General features: G+C 47.3%; 1 protein-coding gene across 2 annotated transcripts in view; it reads right to left on the bottom strand.

The window, feature by feature from the left end:
• The window catches only part of NEBL (nebulette), a 463,302-nt gene extending 442,349 nt beyond the window's left edge, over positions 1 to 20,953 (bottom strand). Inside the window, exon 1 of one of the 2 annotated variants that reach the window (XM_013006778.2) lies at positions 20,853 to 20,953. In XM_013006778.2, coding sequence (XP_012862232.1) covers positions 20,853 to 20,908 — 56 coding nt within the window. In that variant the 5' untranslated portion in view covers positions 20,909 to 20,953. The remainder of the gene's footprint in view (positions 1 to 20,852) is intronic. The other variant, XM_045300220.1, reaches the window with a different exon arrangement.
• Positions 20,954 to 21,732: the final 779 nt, after the last annotated feature.

Genomic DNA, 21,732 nt, shown 5'->3' with positions numbered 1-21,732 from the left:
TTTTGAGAATGATGGCAACAAATGTACAAATGTGCTTGACACAATGGATATATGTATGGGATTGTGATAAGACTTGCACGAGCCCCAAAATGATTTTAAAAAGAAGAGAGGGGGGGAATCTCGGCTTGTACACAAGTATATACAGTATACCTTGAAAGTGGGTGATCAATACGCTCTGATGATAACCAAAAGGTTCGAGGTTTGAATTCACCCAGAGCTGCCTCAGAAGAAAGACCTGGTGATCTATTAAAACAACAACAAAAGCAGACCTTGACAGCCCCGAGGAGCGAGGTTCTACTGAGACACACACGGGGTTACCATGAGTCAGAATCGACTCCACACCCCTGGGTGCACCCTGAAACTAAAGCGCCGCCGTGAGAAGCCACTGGCCAATTTATAATCCTGGGGCAGATTAAAGTAAAATCACCATAAATGTTCACCATGAAACTCAAAAGCATGGAATACGTTTTTCAAAACTTCATTGCACTTTGCACCATCACATTCTACGGTCTATTTTGCTCTGCCTGATCTTTTCTTAGGTCTTGATGTTTAAGTCCTCATAAGTCATCTCTTTAATTATCCACGAGGATTTTGCCCAAAAAAGCGACGTCAGGCTAATATCCAACACTTCACTTTCCCTTTCTAATCAAAGCTCTCTTGGCAGACAGTTTCTCCAGGAGAATAAAACCCACTGCCAGCGAGTATTCTGACTCATAGCAACCCTCTCGGGCAGAGTACAATGACTCATTAGGAGTTCAAGGTTGTACACCTTTACAGGAACAGACGGCCTCATTTTTCTCCCACAGACTGGCTGGAATGTTTGAACCAGTGACCTTGTGGTTAGCAGCCCCACGATTAGTCCCCTGTACCATCAGGCCTCCAAGTGCTCCAAGAGAACAAGCAATAATAACTACCATTAACACGGACATGGTACCTACTCATTTCTCAACTCTGCACGGACCATTTTCTTTCTTATAGCAACTGCCAGGGGGCCATGAGTCCTGTCCTTGCCCTCAGCTGAGACACTGGATCCTCATTTATGGAAGGGGCCCGACACAGCACCATCATTGTACGGAGAAGGTGACGGAGGCCCAGGGAGGTAGAATAACTCATTCCAAATCTCCAAAGCTAGTCACTGATAGAATCGGGATCTGACCCCAGGAATTTGAGCACCATACTCCTTGGTCCTAACACCCACTTGTCATCTCTCCCAGTTGCTGGTCACGGCTCCCTGCTTCCAGTTCCAGGTCCACAGCTACAATCCCTGGGTGCTTGCTTGCCTGTTAACCAAAAGGTTAGTGGTTTGAGCCCACCCAGGCGTGCCCCCCAGGAAGGCACATCACGATGAGTCAGGGCCAAATGGAAGGCAAAGGTGGGGTGGGGAGCTCTTTCCCTGGATCCAGAGAGCTGAGCTTCTGGTATTACAACAGAGTCGCGCCAGGCTCTCTTACGGTGGGCTCTCAGTTTATTTTTAACCATGTTTCCATGTTATAAGTTTGGCAGAGAAGATGAAAACCAAATGGGAATTTCATCACTCCCTTTTTTTCCTTTTTTTTCTTTTTTTTTCCCACCTTTTTTTGTTGTTGGGGTTTCTTTTTTTTTTTTTCTCTGAATCTAAGTGCCTTCTAGACTCTTTTTGTCTGTGGGTCAGGTGTTGGACTGCCAACCTCAAGGTCAGCGGTTCAAACACACGGACTGCTCTGAGGAAGGCTGGCTGCTCCTGGGAGGATTGACAGTCCGGGAAGCCCTCGGCAGTCATGAGTCACCGTCGACTAGGTGGCCATGGGTTTGGGGTTTTTTCTTTGCCTTTAGAGCTTTCCACAAGCCATGGCTCACCTTGGCCTGCAGCTTTCCTGAGACCACTCTTGCTATTCGCACCATTTGCGATTTCCCAGTTTCCCATCTTTTAAACGTTCCTGTATTCATCTGAAATCAGAAAGCTCCCAGGGCATTGCCCTATGCTGTTTGGTGTGGGTAGGACCCACTTCCTGTTTTCTCTCTCACCGGAATAATGAACACGTATCTACGCAGAGCTTTATTTTCGGAGAATTCTCTCTCACTCTAAACAGGTTTATTTCTTTTCTTGCTTATCCAATAAATACCCGCTAAAGGCCTACTGCGTACCATGGACAAGCCTGGTGGTGCCGTGGTTGCGCGAGTCCAACCCAACAGCCCTTCGAAGGGAGGCCGATGAGGCAGTCTGCCCCCCTGTAAAGATTTACAGCCTTGGAGACCCTATGAGCAGTGTTACCCTGTCTTAGAGGGTCACTCTCCGTCAGAATGGACCCCATGGCGGTGAGCAGAGTATACTCTTGTAATGAGACAGGAGCTGGCCATGGACCTACTGTCATAAAGACCTACCTTGGGGGAAATACTTTCACTACCAAAAATGCAAACTCACTGCCATTGAGTCGCCCCTGACTCACAGTGACCCAAAAAGACAGGGTCCCCCGCCACTGTAGGTTTCCGAGACCGTAACTCTTTACCAGAGTAGCAAGCCTCGTCTTTCTCCAGAGGAGCTGCAGGCGGGATCGAACTGCATACCTCGTGGTGAGCAACCCCATGGGACAAGTGAAATTGTCAACACTCCCCAAGAGTCTCTTCAGAGATTCTCTTTTGATTCTCCCTCCATCCAGGGGCTCCTTTTAGGTCGCTACTTGCTTTCTCCCCTTAGGGAATGGATTTTTAAATCCTGAGCCACAGTTACTCCCAGCCCACCAAGATCCATCAGAGGAAGATGCCAGAGTTAGGAGGCTTGCTACCAGATAAAGGGCTGTTTTGGCCCGTTCAGAATACCGTACTCTTACGACTCATCCGCACATGTTTATACAGTGTCTGTTATATTCGCATCACTGTATCAAGAAAACCCAATACCCTGGTCTTTCAGTCTTTCCTGGTCTTTTACTCATGGCACGTCCCGGGCTGCAGCCCCAGTGTTCAAATGATAGGCACTCTCCCTGACCATCAGTACATGACAGGAGAGACACACAAACAAACCAGTTTCCTAACTCCTAGCCAATTAAAACCTGATGTTATGTAACGACCATGAAAAGAAAGGCCACAGGGGCAAACCCTCCAAACAGGCTTTTCCTTCTTGCGCAGGCTCTGTGCAGGAACGGTTTAAATAGGGTGCTTTACTCCCTCCCGGCAGGAATAACCCTTAATTATCATGTGCCGTAAGCAGCTAGAACGTTTTAAATAAAAACACACTTAATGTTAAGAAATGGAGGGAGCTACGTCACCGGCCACATAAAAGACTTTAGACACAGAGAGCGAAAAAGATCCTCCCGGTTTGTTATTCGAGCTCTGGCAGTCTAGGGAAAATACCAAGGCATTAAAGAAAGTCGCGTGAGAAAACGGCATTCTACCTCAAATACGAGCCTTCCATTCATTAGGGATCGGGCCATGAATCCTCGTGTAAACATAAATTCTACTTTCAGAAATAAATACGGATGCATTTCAAGGGGGAACTAGATATACGCTACGTACATGCAGACGAATATGGCTATGGATGGTCTGATGACTAAACGCGGGATTCACTCATAAGACTTTGGCAGATGTTTAAACGGGGGATTCACTCATAAGACTTTGGCAGACACAATGGTAACAAAGGGCTTTTGTGATGTACCTCTGTGAAAAGCAGCACCGTGGTCATTCTTTGTCCAGTTTCAAGTTAGTGACCAGTCATGTACCTATAAACTTAGTACTTCATCTAAACAAGGACATGCTGCACATGCGTGTCATCTGTCCAAGCATGGCCAGCTCCAGCTAGGACAGCCCCATCTCACTCTTCCTTCGCATGGAGTCTGCTCCCCACCCCTACCCACCCCACCCCACCCCCGTAAAACCCAGAGTGAGGCTGGGCTGTATCTCTCAGACAGCCAAAGGGGCTCACCATTCGCCCCCAAGAGAATTAGCTGGGGAATTAGACCTGTCCAGGGGAACAGTGACACAGTAGATACTGGAGTTAAGAAAGCCAACTAGGACCATTCTTTGTGGGATATGGAAAGTTATTTCCCCCATATTATGGGCCAAACCTAAGATGCTGCTTGCTAACACCTGGTCAATGGCTACACACTTGGAGGTCAACTGCTTAAAGGTTATCTCCCTGAGAGGTTGTCAGCCACCTAGAGCAAGCAGACCCTATTGTCTGTCTGACCCTAAGTGGGGACCACTCATTGCTGATAAGGATAGTGGATCATTCCCCTGAAGAGCCCAAAGACAAGGTCAAGCCAACTCAAGGAGGGTCAAGGTTAGGCTGCCATCTTGACTTTAGAGTCCGCCCATCTTGTCATATGTGTGCCCTTAGTGCCTCCCCTTCCTCTTGCTTGAACACCCCTAACTCGTCCCCCTCCTGTTGCACGTATGCCTATGGTACAACCCCTTCCTGTTATAATGTTATCAGGGGGCTTGCACGTCCCCAAAATGGATATAAGCCGCGATTGGAAATATATTCGCTCTCTCTGCATGGACTTGGCTGCTGAGATCATGGCCGTCCGTGAGGGGAATGCTTGCATGCTTGCTCTTGTCGGATGTCTCATTAATGTTACCCCGCAATTATACAACCGCTCAATTGTGAGGGCTGTATCCCACAATTCTTACTCTTGAAAATGTAATTTATGAGCTGAAAACACTGGCTTATTGATAAAAACTCAATCCGAAGAGTTGTAGGGTGGGTGTTCTTCCATGAAGACTTCCTTCCCTTTACCTCCTCTTTGGCAGCAAAACTTTTTTCTGTCTCACTTAATGTCTGATGATTGGCTATATCAACGTGGTGGATTTCAGACCATCATCTTGTCAGAGGGACAAGAGGCAGATTCAGCACGTGAAAGAACCCTGTGTTAATAGTCCGAGGTGAGCAGCGCTGTGTCAACAGCCTAACCACCTTGTTTGGTAAGCACAGCCTGAAGCACACATACACACACACAAATCAACTCTGCCGCCATTGACTCGATTCCAACTCGGGGCAACCCTGTGTGTTACACGGGAGAACTGTCGCATGATCTCGGTAGGAGTGGATTTCCAGGCTTTTCTTCCATGATGCTGCAGGTGGTGGGTGGGGGGAGGGAGGTTAGGTCAGTTGCTGCTGTTGTTTAGATGCTGTTGCATTGGTTTCAACTCATATTGACCCTATGTCGGCCTAACAGAATTCCCCCTGACCCTGCACCAGCCTCACGGTGAGTACGGTTGAACCAACTGTTGCAGCCGCGGTGTCCATCCATCTCACTGAGGGTCTTCCTCTGCTCTGGCTCGCTACTTGACCAGTCAAGGTTAGCAGTCAAGTATAAATTACTTGCACCAACCAAGGAGTTTGTAGCCTAAAGCACGGCCGTCTCCATTTCTTAGACATTTGCTAGAAACAATCCCCTTAAGAGGCAAAGCTCCTGCAGCTGCCCAACTCCAGAGCCACCTCCACTCCGGCTGAGAGATTTCCTGAACCCACCCCGGCAACAACACATCGCAATGGGCAGGCGGACCCAACTATTGCACAAGGTAGCCTTCGGGGCAAGTGACAACACTGAGGTATAAAAATGACAACGTGAACACACAGAAAGAATGCAGTCATTTGAAAGATAATGCTTTAAATATGCAAATGACCTTAAAAGAGAAGGAGGGCAGGTAGGCATAGTAACCATATGAGTAAATCGCTTTAGCAAGTCAAATAATGATGAAAATTATAATTATCTCTAATTTGTGTCGACTCCATACTAGGAGTCTAGCACTGTACTAAGCTTCTGGTCGGGCATTCCAATCCATCCTATGAAGTAGAACTTATTATTCTACCCATTTATAGTTGAGAATACGTAAGCTCTGATTAAGAAACTTGCTGAATGCTTCTGAGACAGGAGTCCAGGGTGGCTGGAGACTAGGAGAGTCAATGGAAGAGGTTAGTGAACAGGAGATTACAAAAGACCACGTGCATACAAAAATCTCTGAAGTCGGACTCAACGCAAAGGCAATGGGTTGGGTGGAATGGCCTCAGTTCTCGTTCAAATTCTCTTATCCCACTTGGCCAACAATCTCACCACTGTCTCCCTGTGGTTTTCCTGCGTTAGTCTTTCTCCTTCTGAATAATTTCCCCAGCAGGTTTACTCCTCAGATAGAGGCTTGGTGGGACCCTCGAGATGGCGGCCCTTAATCACCCTTCAGGACTGGAACTGAAATTTCTGCATTAGGATAATCAACCACGTATCAAAAGGGCAGCATTCTCCCAGGAGAAAGCTGAGAGGGTCAGGAAAGAAGGAGCAATGGAAACAAGGAAGGCCGGGAGGAAGTGGGATGAGCCATGGTACATGGAGGGCACTGTGATGAAGGAGGTGCATGAGAACGTGTACGGGTTGGCACATGGACACGAGGATGTTCTCTGTAAACCTTCACCTACTTCACAGCAAGACCTTTTTGCAAATACTAGTAAAGCCTTTTCTATGAGTCCCTGAGTTCTCTGTGGTTGTCGCTATGTTGTTGTTGCTGCGATGTGCAGAATGAAACCCTGCTCAGTCTGGCATCGTCCTCACAATGTTCTCAGGTTTGAGCTCATTGCTGCAGCCATTGTTTTGATTCACCTTGTCAAAGGTCTTCCTCTTTTTCACCGCCCCTCTACTTTACCAGGCATGATACCCTTCTCCAGGGGCTGGTCTCTCCTGACAACATGTGCAAAGTCCATGAGATGAAGCCCGGCCTCTCTGGAGCATTCTGGCTGTACTTCCTCCAACACAGGTTGGTCTGGCTCTTTTGGCACGCCACAGCACTTCCGATATTCTTTGCAAACACCACATCCCAGATGCATCCATTCTTCTTCGGTCTTCCCTTCTCCATGTCCAACTTTCACAAGCAGAAAATACCATGGCTTGGCCTAAGTGTACCTTAGCTCCCTTGCTTCTCAACACATTAAAGAGGTCTCGTGCGGCAGATTGACCCAATGCAATGCATCATTTGATCTGGACGCTGCTTCTATGAGCATTGATTGTGGATGGAAAACGAACAAAGGTGTTTGTACAAGGGATTCCTATGACCAGATCCATGTTTTAGAAAGATAACGGAGATGGCTGGGAAATTATTCAAAAAGACTACAGACAGGAACTCAGTAGTGAAAACAGTGGTGAGATTACTGGCCAGACATGGTAAGACTGGCTGAACAGAGAGCAGGGGCCAGTCAACCCAAACCCATTGTCTCTGAGTCTCCCATGGTTATATAATTGTTTGTCAATGGGAGAGGATTAAGAGCAGAGGGGTGGAGTCTAGGCTGTCAATCATGTCAGGCTAGAGGCCAATGAGGCCTCTGTGTGGAGACCCCTGCCAGCACTGAGATGCTTACAATGCCACTGGATTCTCAAGACTTCCCACCCACTGGCCTGTGATCTTCCTGCATTCAGTGTCATTGCATGCTTTTTGTGAGTCTAAAGAGGAGTTTATAGATTGGTATCGGACATATGGGCTACTATCGGACTTACGGACTGGATCTGGACTGGGCTGGGATGTTTTTTCTCAATGTTCAACTGCTCTTGTTTATAAAGCTCTTTCTTATACACATGTGAGTGTCCCTGACTTGTTTCTCTAAGTCTACCAGGACTAAAACAGACTCCATCCCAAATCGTGGCGATTCCATGTGTTACAGACTAGAAGTGGCAGGGGCAGGAGGGATGAATGTGTAGTCATGGGGACAAGGACCGAGATGTGTGAGGCTAAGGATTTGGGCGGGTGGTGCTGAGAGTATCCAGGAGAGCCTGGCACAGCCAGCCAAAGGACCAGCCTATCAGAAGCGGATCTTCCTAGAGACTACGCATTTCTGTACGGACGTGTGCGATGACTGCAGCATTCTGAGCACTCTTGTGCAGTGTTCCAGTGTGGTGGTGGGACCCAGGCTTTTGATCAATTAATAGATAATGAAGTCCCAATTAAAAACCAAATTCAATAGTGGCAGGCAGGTGGGCAGGCAACCATCCGACTCTCCTCCTCTTCCCAGCTCCCTAAGTCCTCAGCTGAGCACAGCCATCTTCTCCCTCCAAGCAATCTGTGCTGTACTCACCTCTGCCTCTGCTGGGTAATGAGCATCAGGGGACCTAATCAAGGACGCGCGTCGAAATGGCTTTCTCAGGCGGCTGAGCGGAAGTACAGGTGTAACACACCACCAGGCTAGTTATCAAACTGATGCTCTTCAAGTGTGCCGGTGTGTGTGTGTGTGTGTGTGTGTGTGTGTGTGTCTACATTTCTTCTAGCTCCTCCTAGAACTCTCCGGGAATGAGTCAACAGAGAGTGTGGAAAAGTAAACAGAAGTTAAGTGCAAAGCAACTCCCTCAAGGACTCCACTAAGAGACACGCATGGCGGACGATACATAAAACTAATCCTGCGGCTCCAGGGCTGGCGTCAGCAAACACCACCGTCCACACGTAGTCCTCGTCACAACCGCCTGCTTCCGGCTGTCTCTCCGTTCCACTGCAGAGGCCTTCGGGACTATTCTGGTGGTGGTGGTGTTTCCTTAGGGCAGGGTGTCAAACTCAATTACAACGCGGGCCATTTGGTGCCACTGGCAAGATTCACACAGGCCACGTCACATTGACAAATTTTGTTAAATTTATATTTTGAAGTGAGGATTCGGGAATATGGATAGGATAATTAAAACACTATATAATTGCTTTTATTTAAACATTTACTTAATGTATTTATAAAACTAAAATTATTCTCTTTTACCCGAAACTTGCCAGCACTTTCCTCCTACTGGTTTTCACTTACCTCTTATGTTGTGACCGGAAAATATAACGAAGTAACTAATAAAAAACACAAAATGTCGGACAGCTGACAAATGTGATCCATAATCATAATGGCTTCCCTCTAAAAATGTTAACCAGCGCTGCTGCTAGGTATGATTCTTAACAGCACAACCCAGAGTGCTCTTTTTAACCTTTTCGCTATTGGGATCTGTTTCCATGATGTGACACTGAGAGGGGCAGACATGTCACTTCCAAACGTCGCCGGAACTGAGTCAGCGTGTTTATCCACGTCCACTGGCCCCCAGGAAAGGCACTGGGCCATGTGTATCCTCGTCTTCAGTAGTTAAAGGGTTAACGAGGGAATTGCGTGTATGGTATTGCCTCGATCTCCCTTAAGCGCTATTTTCTTTTTTTTTTAGCACTATTTTCTTCATCACAATTTTTTTCTATTTTCATTTTATTTCAGAGCATTGCAGGCCACAAAAAATTGCCTTGGGGGCCGCATGCGGCCCAAGGGCCACCAGTGTGACAGCCCTGCCTTAGGGGAACTTTACCAAATCCCAACAGTCGGCGCAGGCACACGAAGGAAGCATGAAAAACGTTCCTTTAAACTAGACGCATGAGCTACCCTGGCTTCCCCGCTCAGACACAGCCAGCCCTCTGCTCCCACAACTCCGCGCTGAGGTCTCCCCACGATGGGAACCATGGGAACCTACACAGGGAAAGGAAAGAAATCCCACCTCCCTCTCCCGAGAGACTGAGCTGTGAGGGGGCTGGAAGTGCTCGCCGAGGACGGGAGTGTCAGGCGTGGGTGTATCTGCACACCTCCGCCTCCTGGCATTCCCAGACAATGCTCACCCTTCGAAAAGCACTCATCTGAAAGCATTTAAAGAAGACATACTGACATACATTCTTACACGGACCCTTGACACATAATCAATGTAACTTTAAGCACTCGCAGCCATATCTTGCATTCACCTTGCATTTCACCGTGATTTAGGAGTTATTTGCTGCGCTTCATCGCGAAATCTTTTTCTAATCTGACACCATCCCTGAAGACAACATCATAAAGAAGCAGAAAGCGCCTTGCCAGGGCCCCTGGTGGAAATCATTCCAGTGTGACAGAACACAGTGAGTGACTTTTAAAGAAGTTGTTCGACAATAGTGTCCCCAAAGAGTAAAACGCACTTTATATTGTTAATGGTTCGATCGGGGGAGCATCTGATCGTGCGTGCACGCACTGAAATCTCCTTACTTGGTTCAAAGAAAAGTCTCCTTCTCTCACCTTCAAACATCCAAATGTAACAAAAAAGTCCGCCATCCTCCCATGCCAGGTCTATGTTCAGAAGCGCCCGGTCTTTCTTCCTATGGGGTTTGTAACTAGAAAGTCAGGCAAAGCATATTATAAGGGATGCTAACTAGACTCCTCCATACCATAATATCCTCCCATGGAAACCAAGTGTCACTTCGTAACAATGTCACTGTTCACAATGGCATTGTTCTACTGCCTTCAAAGGGCACATAGGAGGACACAACTGGTGATTTATCATTATAAATAAGGCAGGCAATTAACATTTGGGAACTCACTTGGCTTCATCTGTTGTGCAAAGGTGCTCACATTTATTTGGTCAACTGTCCCCTTTTCCCCACATCAAATAATTACCCAGCACCCCGCTGGCAACTATAAACTTTGTCCTATAGATCATAATCCAAGATAGAGTATAGGTTATAGGAATTATTGTCCCCTATTACAGAATGCCATTGAATCCAGAAGAAAATAAACCTCCCTCAATAAGGAGTCGTTTTAGAAAGATGTCACTCTTTGACACGGGCCTCTACGAAAGTAGAGTCAACGCCACCAGGCTGGTTTGGCGTTAGATACCGTGAACTTATCCCACCAGCAGGGAGGCTCCTTCCCCTGGCACTGGGGCTTTGTAAAACCAGGCTGTCACTGGGTCTCCTCAAGCCTCATCCCAACTCAGGCCCTCTGGGTCGCCCAGTCTGTCCGCCTCCCTAGAAGAACCAGCCTTGGGCCTCATCTGAGAAGCTAGCACACTCTTCAGTCTTGGATGCGGCAGATGGGTGACCGACTACCTTCCCACCAGGAGCATCTTGGCCAGCCTGGGGATTAAGAAAAATAGACACCCTCTGTGCCTACACAGTGCCACTCCTCCCTACAAAGGGGGGCAGAAGGGAAGCACTCCGCCACTTCACAGGAAAGTAGGGGCTCCGAGCGCTGAACTGAGACACGAAGGATGTCGGGGGTGGGGTTGGACCTGGGGACAGACATGGCATCAGAAGGGGTCTCCACAGACAGAGCCGTGTGAGGGCCATGGCTGTCTGGATTTGTGAAGCCATTGCATCGTGTGGTATTTTATAAGCAATCTTCCCATATTCTCTGACGTGTAGGACATGAAGAAGATGGAACTAAATCCCATGTTTCTCAACATGTCGGAGCACCACATCAGTAAAACACTATTTCCACATCACACGTATGCATACAATGGGGGTGGGGAGGTGTTTGCCAAAATAATGTTCTTTTTACCAAAAAGTTCGCTCTGGTAGTTTTCTCTTCCTCTCTGAGTTCAGAGTACCACTTTCTACTGGAAGGCAAGCCACGCTCTGAAAAGCACTAGCATCTACCTTTTAGTGAGTGTCACAGCCCGTGCTTTATGCGCCGAGCCTCCTCTCCTCTCTTCTGGGCTTTTTCTTCCCCTTCCTTCCAAAACGCCAGAGGGAAAGCGGGCACAGAGCGCTGACGGTGGGCTGTGAGCCAGGGCTTGGGCTAGACCCCTGGCACACACTGTCTCATTCATCCTTACATAGCCTACAGGTAAAAGTGACTCATTTACACTCATCGACAGATTTTTTTTTTTTCAGTAGCACACCATACAGCCAGGATCCAACATCCAGTTCGGTCTTGCTCCAAAACTCCAATTACACCACGCTATCTTTCATGAAGCGTTTTTTAGTCATTAGAACGAACTCGATAGTGAGAATTTCACAAACCCCCTTGAGATCGTTGGTGTCCTTGGAGGGTTGGAGAGCCGAGCCTGGGAGGCCCAGGCAGCAATCAATGGAATACAAAGTCAGACAACATGCAGTTTTAAACGTTCACTTCCTTCCACGTCCTCTCGATTACCCCTTAGGCCCCGGCTGGTGCAAACATGGAACGTGTTAATTACCGTGACGCAGTTCAATCCTCACTTATGATTAATTTCCAGATGCCGCAGCTGAAGAGTCCCTGGGTAATGCGAACCGTCACAGGGTCTGCTACTAAAAGAGTGGCCATAAGAGACCCCCAGCGCTGCCCTGTAAGACAGGCACCGTTCTCTACTCCTGGCCATTTGTCTGTCTGCCCGTACTGTGGTAGCCTGTGTGTCGCTGTGATGCTGGACGCTGTGCCACTGGTCTTTCAAAGACCAGCAGGGTCCCCAAACTTGAACAGGTTTCAGCAGAGCTTCTGGAACAAGAAGGGAGGACAAAGAAGGAACCGACTGTCCACTTCACAGGAACTGGCCGCTGAAAACAACTGGGGAGCACGGAAACATGGTCGCCTACTAAAAGCCTAATGCACAGAAACAGAACATCGTGAGAAAGCTCTCGAAATATAATTGAGGAAGACCTGCCTCCTCAAAGCAGACTCCCTCACAATGATGCAGATGGAACAACACCTTTGGGGTCTTCATTTGCTGATGCGGCACAACTCAAAATGAAGAAACACCTGCATACACCAATTAATGATGAGAACTTGGAACGTAAGACAAGTGAATCCAGGAAAAGTTGGAAGTTGTCAATAATGAGATGGAATGCATAGAGGTCAATATTGTAGACGCTGGTGAGCTGAAATAGACCATTTTGAATCAGAAAGTCACATGGTTTCTCTGCCAGGAATGGAACATACCAGAGGAAGGGCACTGCATTTCCTGTCAAACAGGCATTGCAAGATCTCTCTGGAAGTCCAGTGCTCTCTGTGCCAGGATAACCCTGTCCAAATGCAAGTAAATCCAATCAATACACCTATTATTCAAATTTATACATCGACCACCAAGGCAAGTGATGCAGGAGTTGAAGAATTCTATCAGCAACTTCAGGCCGAAATGGACTGAACATGCAACTCGGATGCATCGATAATTATTGGCAAATGGGAAGCAATAGTTGGAAAACATGGTCTTGATGACGGAAACTACACTGGAGATCACATAACAGATTTTTGCAAAACCAACCACTTGTTCATCTTTTTCAACAACACAAAAAGGGACTATGCACATGAACTTGTCCAGATGGCGACCTCATCTGTGGGAAGAGATGATGAAGAAGCTCCATAGCAGCAGCTAAACCCAGGCCAGGGACTGACCACGGAACAGACCATCAACTGCGCCAATGTAAGTTCAGGCTGAAGTTCAAGGAATTTTTTTTTAGAATCCACAAGAACCAAAGTATGACCCTGAGCCTATTTCACCCAAAATTAGAGAACATCTTAAGGGCAGATTTGACCCATTGTGAAGCTAATGACAGAAGACCTGATGAGCTGTGGGAGGACATCAAGAACATCATTTATCAAGAAAGCAAAATGTCATTCAAAGACAGGAAAGAAAAGATCACACTGGATGTCAGGTGAGACTCTGAAACTTACCCTTCATCTTCGAGTAGTTAAGGCAAATAGAAGCAGTGATCAAGTCGCAGAGGTGAACAGAAAATTTCAAAGGGCAGCTCAAGAAGACAAAGTAAAATGCTATAATGAAATGTCCACCGTTCTAGAGACAAAAACCTGAAAGAATGTAAGAAAAAAGTCAAGCCTTCAGTGTCAGGAATGAAACATCCTAGCAGCAAAACATTGACTGACGCAGAAAACACTGAAAGAATATGGGGGGAAAAATACAGTCACTGTACCAAAAAGAATTTGTAGACAATCAACCATCTCAAGATGTGGCATGTGAGCAAGAAGCAACCTACTGATGGAAGACACCCAAGGTGCACTGAAAGCATGAGCCAAAACCAAGGCTCTAGGAAGTGATGGAATGCTTGCTGAAATGTTTCAACAAACTGATGATGAAACACTGGAAACACTCACTGGTCAATGCCAAGAAATTTGGAAAACAGCTACTGGCCAACTGACTGGAATACACATATGTTCCCATTCCCATGAAAAGCGGCCCACAGAATGTGAAAATTATAAAACAAAATCAGTGATAGCACACGTAAGTAAAATTCTGCTGAAGATTATCCAACAGCAGTTGCAGCAGCACACTGACTGGGAGGTGCCAAAGGTTCAGGCCTGATTCAGAAGAGGACATGGCACAAGGGCTATCATTCTTGATGTCAGAAAGATCTGGGCTGAAAGCAGGAAATACCAGAAAGATGTTTACTTGTGTTTTATTGACTGTGCCAAAGCATTCGGCTGTGTGGACCATAACAAACTATGGATAACCTTGAAAGAATGGGCATTCCAGAACATTTCATTATGCTCATGCAGAACTTGTACCTGGATCAAGAGGCAGTTGTGCAAACAGAACATGGGCATTCTAGGGAGGGATGCGTGTCAGGGTTGTAGCTTCTCACCATATTTGTTCAGTCTGTATGCCGAGCAAACCATCAGAAAAGCTGGCTTATGTGAAGAACTCCACATCAGGGTTGCAGGGAGGCTTATTAACAATCTGCAATGTGCTTACTTGCTGACAGTGAGAAAGATTGTTGCTCCGCACAATGTTTCGTCCTGCTGTACACAGGTCACTGTGAGTCAGAACCCACCGGGGGCATCTAGCAACAGCAGCAGCGACACTCATCTCCGGAAAGCTTTAAGAAGAATAAAATAAGAAACCTCACTGCCATCACGTTGATGCCGACTCATAGCAGCCCTGTAGGACTGGGTAGAACTGCCCCCTCTGGTATTCAGAGACTGTAACTCTTACTGGGTGTAGAAAGCCCCATCTTTGTCCGGTGAATTCTGGAAAAGGCACCCAGGAAAAGGTCAACGGAGTACATGCGGTCATGGTGAGGTGGAATCCACTGAGCTGTGTTTTGGTAGTTAGTGGTCCAGGGCCTTGCGAAAAAAGTGGAGACGGTGGAGGATGAGGCTCCAGCCCGTGGGTGGCACAAGGTGTTTGTAATCAACAGCTAACCTAAAGGTTGACCTTCAAACCCATCCAGTGGCATCGTGGAAGAAAGGCCAGCTGATCTGCTTCGGTAAAGATTTCAGTCAAGGGGAGGCTCCGGAGCAGTCTACTCTGTGACACCTTGGTTTGCCATCGACTGCCATCGAGGACAAGAAAGGGATGCTTGCCTGCTTGCTCGCTTTCAGCATCAGCCTACTCTCGCTGGGACACACACGGTGCTCTCAGTTCCAGGTGGCTCCTAGCGAGCTTCTCCGGCTCCATCATCCAGGCTTTAGGGAGTTGATGAGTGTTCATGCAAAGGAGGGCCAACATAGACATGACCACAGCAAACACAACACCCAGCTGCTGCTGCTGCTATTTTATTTTTAATGTCTCCCAAAATTATGTAAGTGAACTCTTTGGTGGGAGTTTTTATTTGGAACGAAAACTGGGCACACTTGGCACTGACAACTGTGCCCCTTCAGCCCCCTAAGTCAAGAAGCATTTGACATAGATACAAGAGCTCTTACGTGCGGGCAGGCCAACAGTCATTTTCAGCAACAAGGTGGGGGAGGGTGTGTCCACGCAAATGATGATTTGGGGAAATACTGGCAAGGTCATGTACAGGTCATAAAAAAACGGCATCACTGTCCTCCTGAGGCCTAAAATAGCTTGACTCTGGGTGACAGCGCATTTACTGGCTAGGCATCGGCATGGCTACATGCTAATGTTGTTCTGAAATTTTAAAGACTAATGTATTTTTTATAAACATATCCGAAATGCAATTTTGACTTAAAAACAAAACAAAACTGATGTTTAGCCAATGTCCACTGCTAGAGACCCTCTAGGGCAGAGGAGATCTGCCTCCGAGGTTCTCCCAGACTGTGATCCTTAAGAAAGTAGACTGCCAGCCACCTCTTTCTCGCACTGAGCAGCTGGCAGCCCCGAACCAACAACCTTTGGGTCAGCAGACAAGTACTTAACCACTGCACCACCAGGGTTCCTCATTGTGACTTTTACACTAGGTAAATCAAAGCCTTTATTTGGCAAATGGCCTTGGGGTATATGTTCATTGTGTGGCTTGCTGGGTATCAAAATGCTTACAGTTTAACTTGGCATACAAATGTGCATATAAATATGAGCTGTGTTTTTGTCAAACTATCTAGTGTTATTTTCTCAGCACCTCTGAGCATTAAAAATACTGCCTAGTCCTCTTTTCCCTGCAAGGTCTTTGATGGGGGTAAAAAAAATCCTGAATGTGCTAAAGAAGCCGTTGGCTGTTTCTGAAGCATAAAGGTTAGTGGAAACATTGCCCGTCCCCATGCAGTCCAGTCTGTTTTTAAATCGTTCAACAGTGGGCATTGCTGTGCTAGGAACTAAATATGTACTAGACCCAACCCTACACCTAGGGCATACTACACGTTGCTCATTCCGTTTAAAGATCAAAATTTAAATATTATGTAAATTGCATTTTTTACATGCTGTCCCTTGCATGAAATCAAAGGGAAACTGTGTTTCTTCTCTAAACACGTGTGAATGCAAGCCGCCAACATATTTAAACTGAAGGCACTTACTGCCTTCCTTCCATTAAGAAAATGCCCTCAGGTATCGATCAGAAGTAAGAGACTTTATGTTTTCTTAAGATAATGCTAAATGATGTCTAGGTCCATGCTTTTAAATTTTTGAAGCACGTTCTTATTACTTTAAAGGTTCTCTACTTAATTATGAATGTTATTTTTCCAGAAATGCTACTTAAATCCTCTCCCTGCAAACACTGAAGGGTTGTATAAATAAATAGAAATGATACCAGAATGTGAAGAACTGATGCTAAACCTCCAACAATCACAAAGAGCAGTCAGTCATTTTCAAAACAACTAATGGTAAAGTATGAACTTTGATTGGGTAATGATTTTCTTAAAACTATAAATGAGATTCTTAAGAACCCCGATGGTATAAGCACTACGCTGTGATCTGCATGGTCAGCAGTTCAAAGCCACCAGCAGCTCCTTGGGAGAAAGACTTGGCTTTCTACTCCTATAAAGAGTTACAGGCTTGGAAAACCCACAGGGGGATGCTATGAGTCAGCATTGACTCGACGGCAGAGAGAGGTAGAGAGAGAGACATCAGGGAACTGTGCACCTGATGGGGTGCTGTATGATATTGTGAATTTTCTTAGGTCTGACCAAGGCTGTCTTTATTCTTGGTGGATGCATGCTGTCACTTTTAGGGATGAAGTGCCCTGCTCGATGCAACTGACCCTCAAATGATCCAACAGCAAAAATATGTTGATGTAAAAATTAAAGAGACATATAAAGTAAGTATGGCCAAGAGGTAGCATTCTCTGAATCTCAACGGGAGGGTCGGACGGTGCGGTGCGTATTGTATTATTCTTTGAATCATTTTGTCTACATCTGAAAGTTTCCACAGCGAAATGTGGCAGACGGGAAGAATGGTCAATTTCACTTAAATACAGATGTGCAGGTATGTTGGCTCTTGAGCCAAACCAGACACAGATAAAGCACAGCTTTACATGGGCACCGGCAGCAGATCGCATTTCCAAGCAGCAGGATAATGTGAGAGAATCAGTCTTTCACCACTGACCCAGAGGAAGACTGGCAGTCTCTCTGCCAAGGCCAGGCACACAGCTGAGTGACACACACCACCTGAATGCGGCAGGGACCCCAGGGGCCAATTCACACTGAACACACACACACACACACACACACACACACACACACACACGCCCAGTTCACGGCGCAACCTTAGAACAAGTACGACTGAAAACAAGAGGGCCCATCTGAGTCTGGAAACCTCAAGGCAAACACAACTTTCAACCCTGCTTGGCTCTGTTCTCCAGAGACAGGCATACCTAGCCGAAGACAAGAGCTTCAGGATGAACGATACACAATTTAAATACCAGGAAGCAGTCTGCTCTATCTTTCTCCCAAGGTACGTTCGAACCGCCAACCTTTCTGTGAGTATCAGAGCTCAACATGGATGGGGTACTATTGTGACACGCCGGTTCACTTTGAGACCCGCTAGACCCCTTACCACAGGCTCAATACCGTGGGCTATCAGGTTCAATCTGAAACACAGAACATACATTGAGGACCCAAAAACTGTGATTCAAAGCTAATCATTAATAATCATGACATAGAGAACACAGAAAAATGTCTCTGGAGAGAGACATCTGTAAAATTCCAGGGAAAAAAGACCCTGCAGGATGTTTTCAATCTACATGTAGAATCTTTTGTTTGGAGGTCCAGCGGAAGGGAGCCTCTGATTTCTAGGCACTAGTTCACTACTCAGTCACCGTTGGCTTCCTGCAGAATCGGGGAGTGAGCCGGACATTCAACTCTGTAACTAGACTGAGCTGAAACTATGCAGTCAGGGCTGAGCTTGCGAGGGCGCCAGGCGATCAACCACTCCATTTCCCATGCGTACTTTCCACCTTTTAAAGTCCTTCCTTTTTCTCCCCCATCAGATTTTTAATCCGCTGATAGCCACATACACACACTTCCTTCTAAGAGAGTCTTAGTGCCCCAGCGGCTCAGCACTCCACAGTGAACAGAAAGGTCAGCGGTTCAAACCCACCCGCTGCTCAGAGGGAGAAAGATGGGCAATCTGTTTCCATCAAGATTACAGCCTTGGGATCCGGTTCTACTCAGTGCCGCCCACCAGCATTATAATCACTCAGGTTAATCTCCAAGCAATGGAGCTGTAAAGAATCCTGATTCGGTCCATAAAGCCTGATCAAATCAGGCCACAGGCTGGAACAGTTACAGAAAGAACGGTTCACTTTCCATTAACCAAGGAACAATTATCCTGTTCATGGGCCATCTAGGCCCATTACCTTCTCGCTGCTGCTGCTGCCTGCCTTTTGATCTTCAACCAGCTATTTTTACCTTTCTTTAAGGAAGGCAAGAAACCCTGAAATCATCTCGTGTTTCGCTTCTTGCTCTACCCAAGGTGGGGACATGATGTCAGAAGTTTGAAAAATTCAGGAAGTTTTTGCAGTATCTGTGGATTTCCCTTATCCATCCATCAGAGCCTGAAATTCTGTTTAGCACCCTCTTAAAAAGGTCCTGGTCTACCTATAATGCACAAAGAGGGGCTTTTGTTTGTTTGGTTGGTTGGATTTTTTTTTTTAAGGTTTCCATGTTTTAAAAGGAAAGAAAAGTTTTATTAGAGAGGTACTAGCGCACTATGTTTGTTTACCAAAAGTCCACTGTCTATCATAACTCACTCCCAGACAGGGTGAAACACAGATTTACGAATTTAGCCCCAGGCCCACCATTTCCAGAAGTGAATAGAGGTGCTTCCAAATCCCCAGAGAATAGTTCTCCAGCAAGACTCCAGCTAGAGGACAGGGCTCCAGAGAGCCCCCCTCTGCTGCCTCCAGGCCAAAAGAGGACTCAAATTCACTGTCACCGAGTAGATTCCGACTCCCAGCGCCCCTATAGTACTGAGTAGAACTGCCCCAGTGGGTTTCAGAGCCTGTCATTCTACGGGAGTAGAACATGTCATCTGTACCCTGAGGAGTAGCTGGTGGTTTCAAACCGCTGGCCTTGCGGTGAGCAGCCTGAAGTGGAACCACAACACCCCCAGAGGAAAAGAAAGAGCGCCAACGAGGGTCTGGTGGAGGGTCTATAGTAGCGCATAAGCCTGGGGGTGTGGAGATGCTCCTGAGAGAAGCAGCGCATGCCCCTGAGCAGCAGGCAAGGTAGCCGGTGGAAGCAATGACCAGTTGTTAACACCTTTCTCAGGCTTAAGCTCTGGATGCCTCCATGTCTTCAGATCTATCAAATGAGCATAATAGCAAAACCAGCGGCCACTGATTGTGACTCAGGGCGACCTCGTGTGCGCAGAGCAGAGCTGCTCCTGAGGGTTTGAAGGCTGTGACCTCGAAGAGGCCACGCTGCCAGATTTTCCTCCCCTCTCTCCGTGTGTGTGCACCCACGCATGCTTTCAGTTTGCAGTATAGTACCTAACCGTTGGCATCAACCAGACTGGAGGTCATCATGTAATTCGTTGCCATGAAGTTTGGTTTCAATTCACACGGAGGAGCCCTGGTAAGTTAAAGTACTGGGGAGCAGTTTGAAGCCATCAGCAGTTAGAACGGGTCAGTCGCTCCACCTCCACTGGAGAAAGATAGAGCGGTCTGCTTTCATTTTGAATTCCAGCCCTGGAAACCCCGTGGGGCATTCTACTCTGTTCTGTAGATATAGGGAAGCCACTAGGCACCAGGTGGTTTGTTTAGTTTGTGGGCTGATCGTTCTAGAAGCAGACACCCAGGCCTTCCTCGGACAGAGCTGTTGGGTTGGGCTGGGTCTGCCGAGCTCTCTTGTGGGCAGGGTGTTTAAATGTTGTGGCACCAGGGCTCCCCTGGTGAAGGCTGCATGAGTCAACGTGCCTGCAGGGCTCAGAACAGGGTCTGCTACATGGTATTATGTAAATGTTAGCTGTTACTATCTCAAAAAGAGGCTAGACACATGCCTCCTGAGAAAGCTGCCAACGCAAGTTTACCATCTTTTATCCCCATCCACAGGAGCCTATTATCAACCACTGAAATACCCAGGGCCAGGTTCTCTGGTTCCCTATTCAGGCCCCAGGACCTCTGCGGAGGTTTTAGTGGAGACCGAGTAAGGCAAGACTCCTTTCACAAGTAACTAGGCTCAGATGGAAACTGCAGTATCATCACATCACATCACATAATCAAGTGGACACAGAACATATCTGCCACACATTCCAAAGCTCTCCTGTTCTCAGTGGGTCACAGTGCCGCCGCTTCTAAACAAATGCCTGCTAACGCTAACACTCGGAGCCTCAAAATCTACCTTCCAAATGGCGGCGCACAAGAGACACCCTATACTTTGGCAAGAAATGCCAGGACCTTCAGCAGAGTACAGGCCCCTGAGTGCATGGCAGAAGCAGGGACTTGTCACCCACACCTGGATGACACAGTGAGTCAATTCTTCAGAACAGGCAGGCCCACCCACTTGTATGAGGTTGCGGCGCCACACCCGGCTCAGCGCTGACAATACTTACGCGTTACAATAGGGCTTCTTCTCGTAGCCTTTGTAGTTGTTCATGTTGAGAGCCATCTTGCAGACCTCACAGTGGAAACATCCTTTATGCCAGTACTGAAATAAACAAATAAATATTTGGAATAGTAATACAAAAGCCCATTCTGTTCCGGAGGAGCACGGGAGGCAGGCGTTTTCAATGCATCACAAGTCCCCGTGTTGAAAAACACTACAACAGTATGATTGTAAGTAGCAGAGGATGTGTTTACCTACCCACCCCACCCACCACCACCATCACCACAATAGAACAGGGTACTATTACAACTGAGTTTTAAATTAATCTCCATCACGGCAGGCGGAACCGCCAAGGCTCTGGGCTTCTTTCTCGCATTTACCTTTCCTGAGCAAGCAGGAGGAAATTCTGAGCACGGGGCACGTGGGAAAGGGGGGCCTTCTTAAATTCAAAGAGCCCAAAGACAGTGTGATGGCAAGACTGGAAACATGCGTCTATCACAAATACCAAGCAACCCCACGTGGCCGGAGCTGGACGACGTTAAGTACCCTTGCCCCCACATCCCAATCCCTGTCCAGCTTTTTCCGCTTAACTGCCAGAAACGTGGACTCCCCGTGAGCGCCTGGATGCAAAGGCTGTCTTTAAAGGAGGCACTGGTATCCCCAAATGCAAATTCTGAGGGGAGAGCCTCCGGACCGGTTCCGCAGGGCAGGGAGCGGGGCCTGAGGGACAGGGCTACGGCCACTTCCTCTGGAATTCCCCAACCGGGTGGGTTGGACACCCGTGGGTCAGGCTCGCCGGCGCTTTCCGGCGGGGATTAATCTTGGTAATGCGGCCCCGTGACATATTAATTACTATTTGCCTCCCCATCTCACCGCTGTCACGGGAG

This window comes from Echinops telfairi, unplaced genomic scaffold (genome assembly GCF_000313985.2).
Source record: "Echinops telfairi isolate 266 unplaced genomic scaffold, ASM31398v2 ScPeMD7_7461;HRSCAF=8499, whole genome shotgun sequence".
Taxonomy (NCBI): domain Eukaryota; kingdom Metazoa; phylum Chordata; class Mammalia; order Afrosoricida; family Tenrecidae; genus Echinops; species Echinops telfairi.
This window is presented reverse-complemented; position numbering and strand designations above follow the sequence as displayed.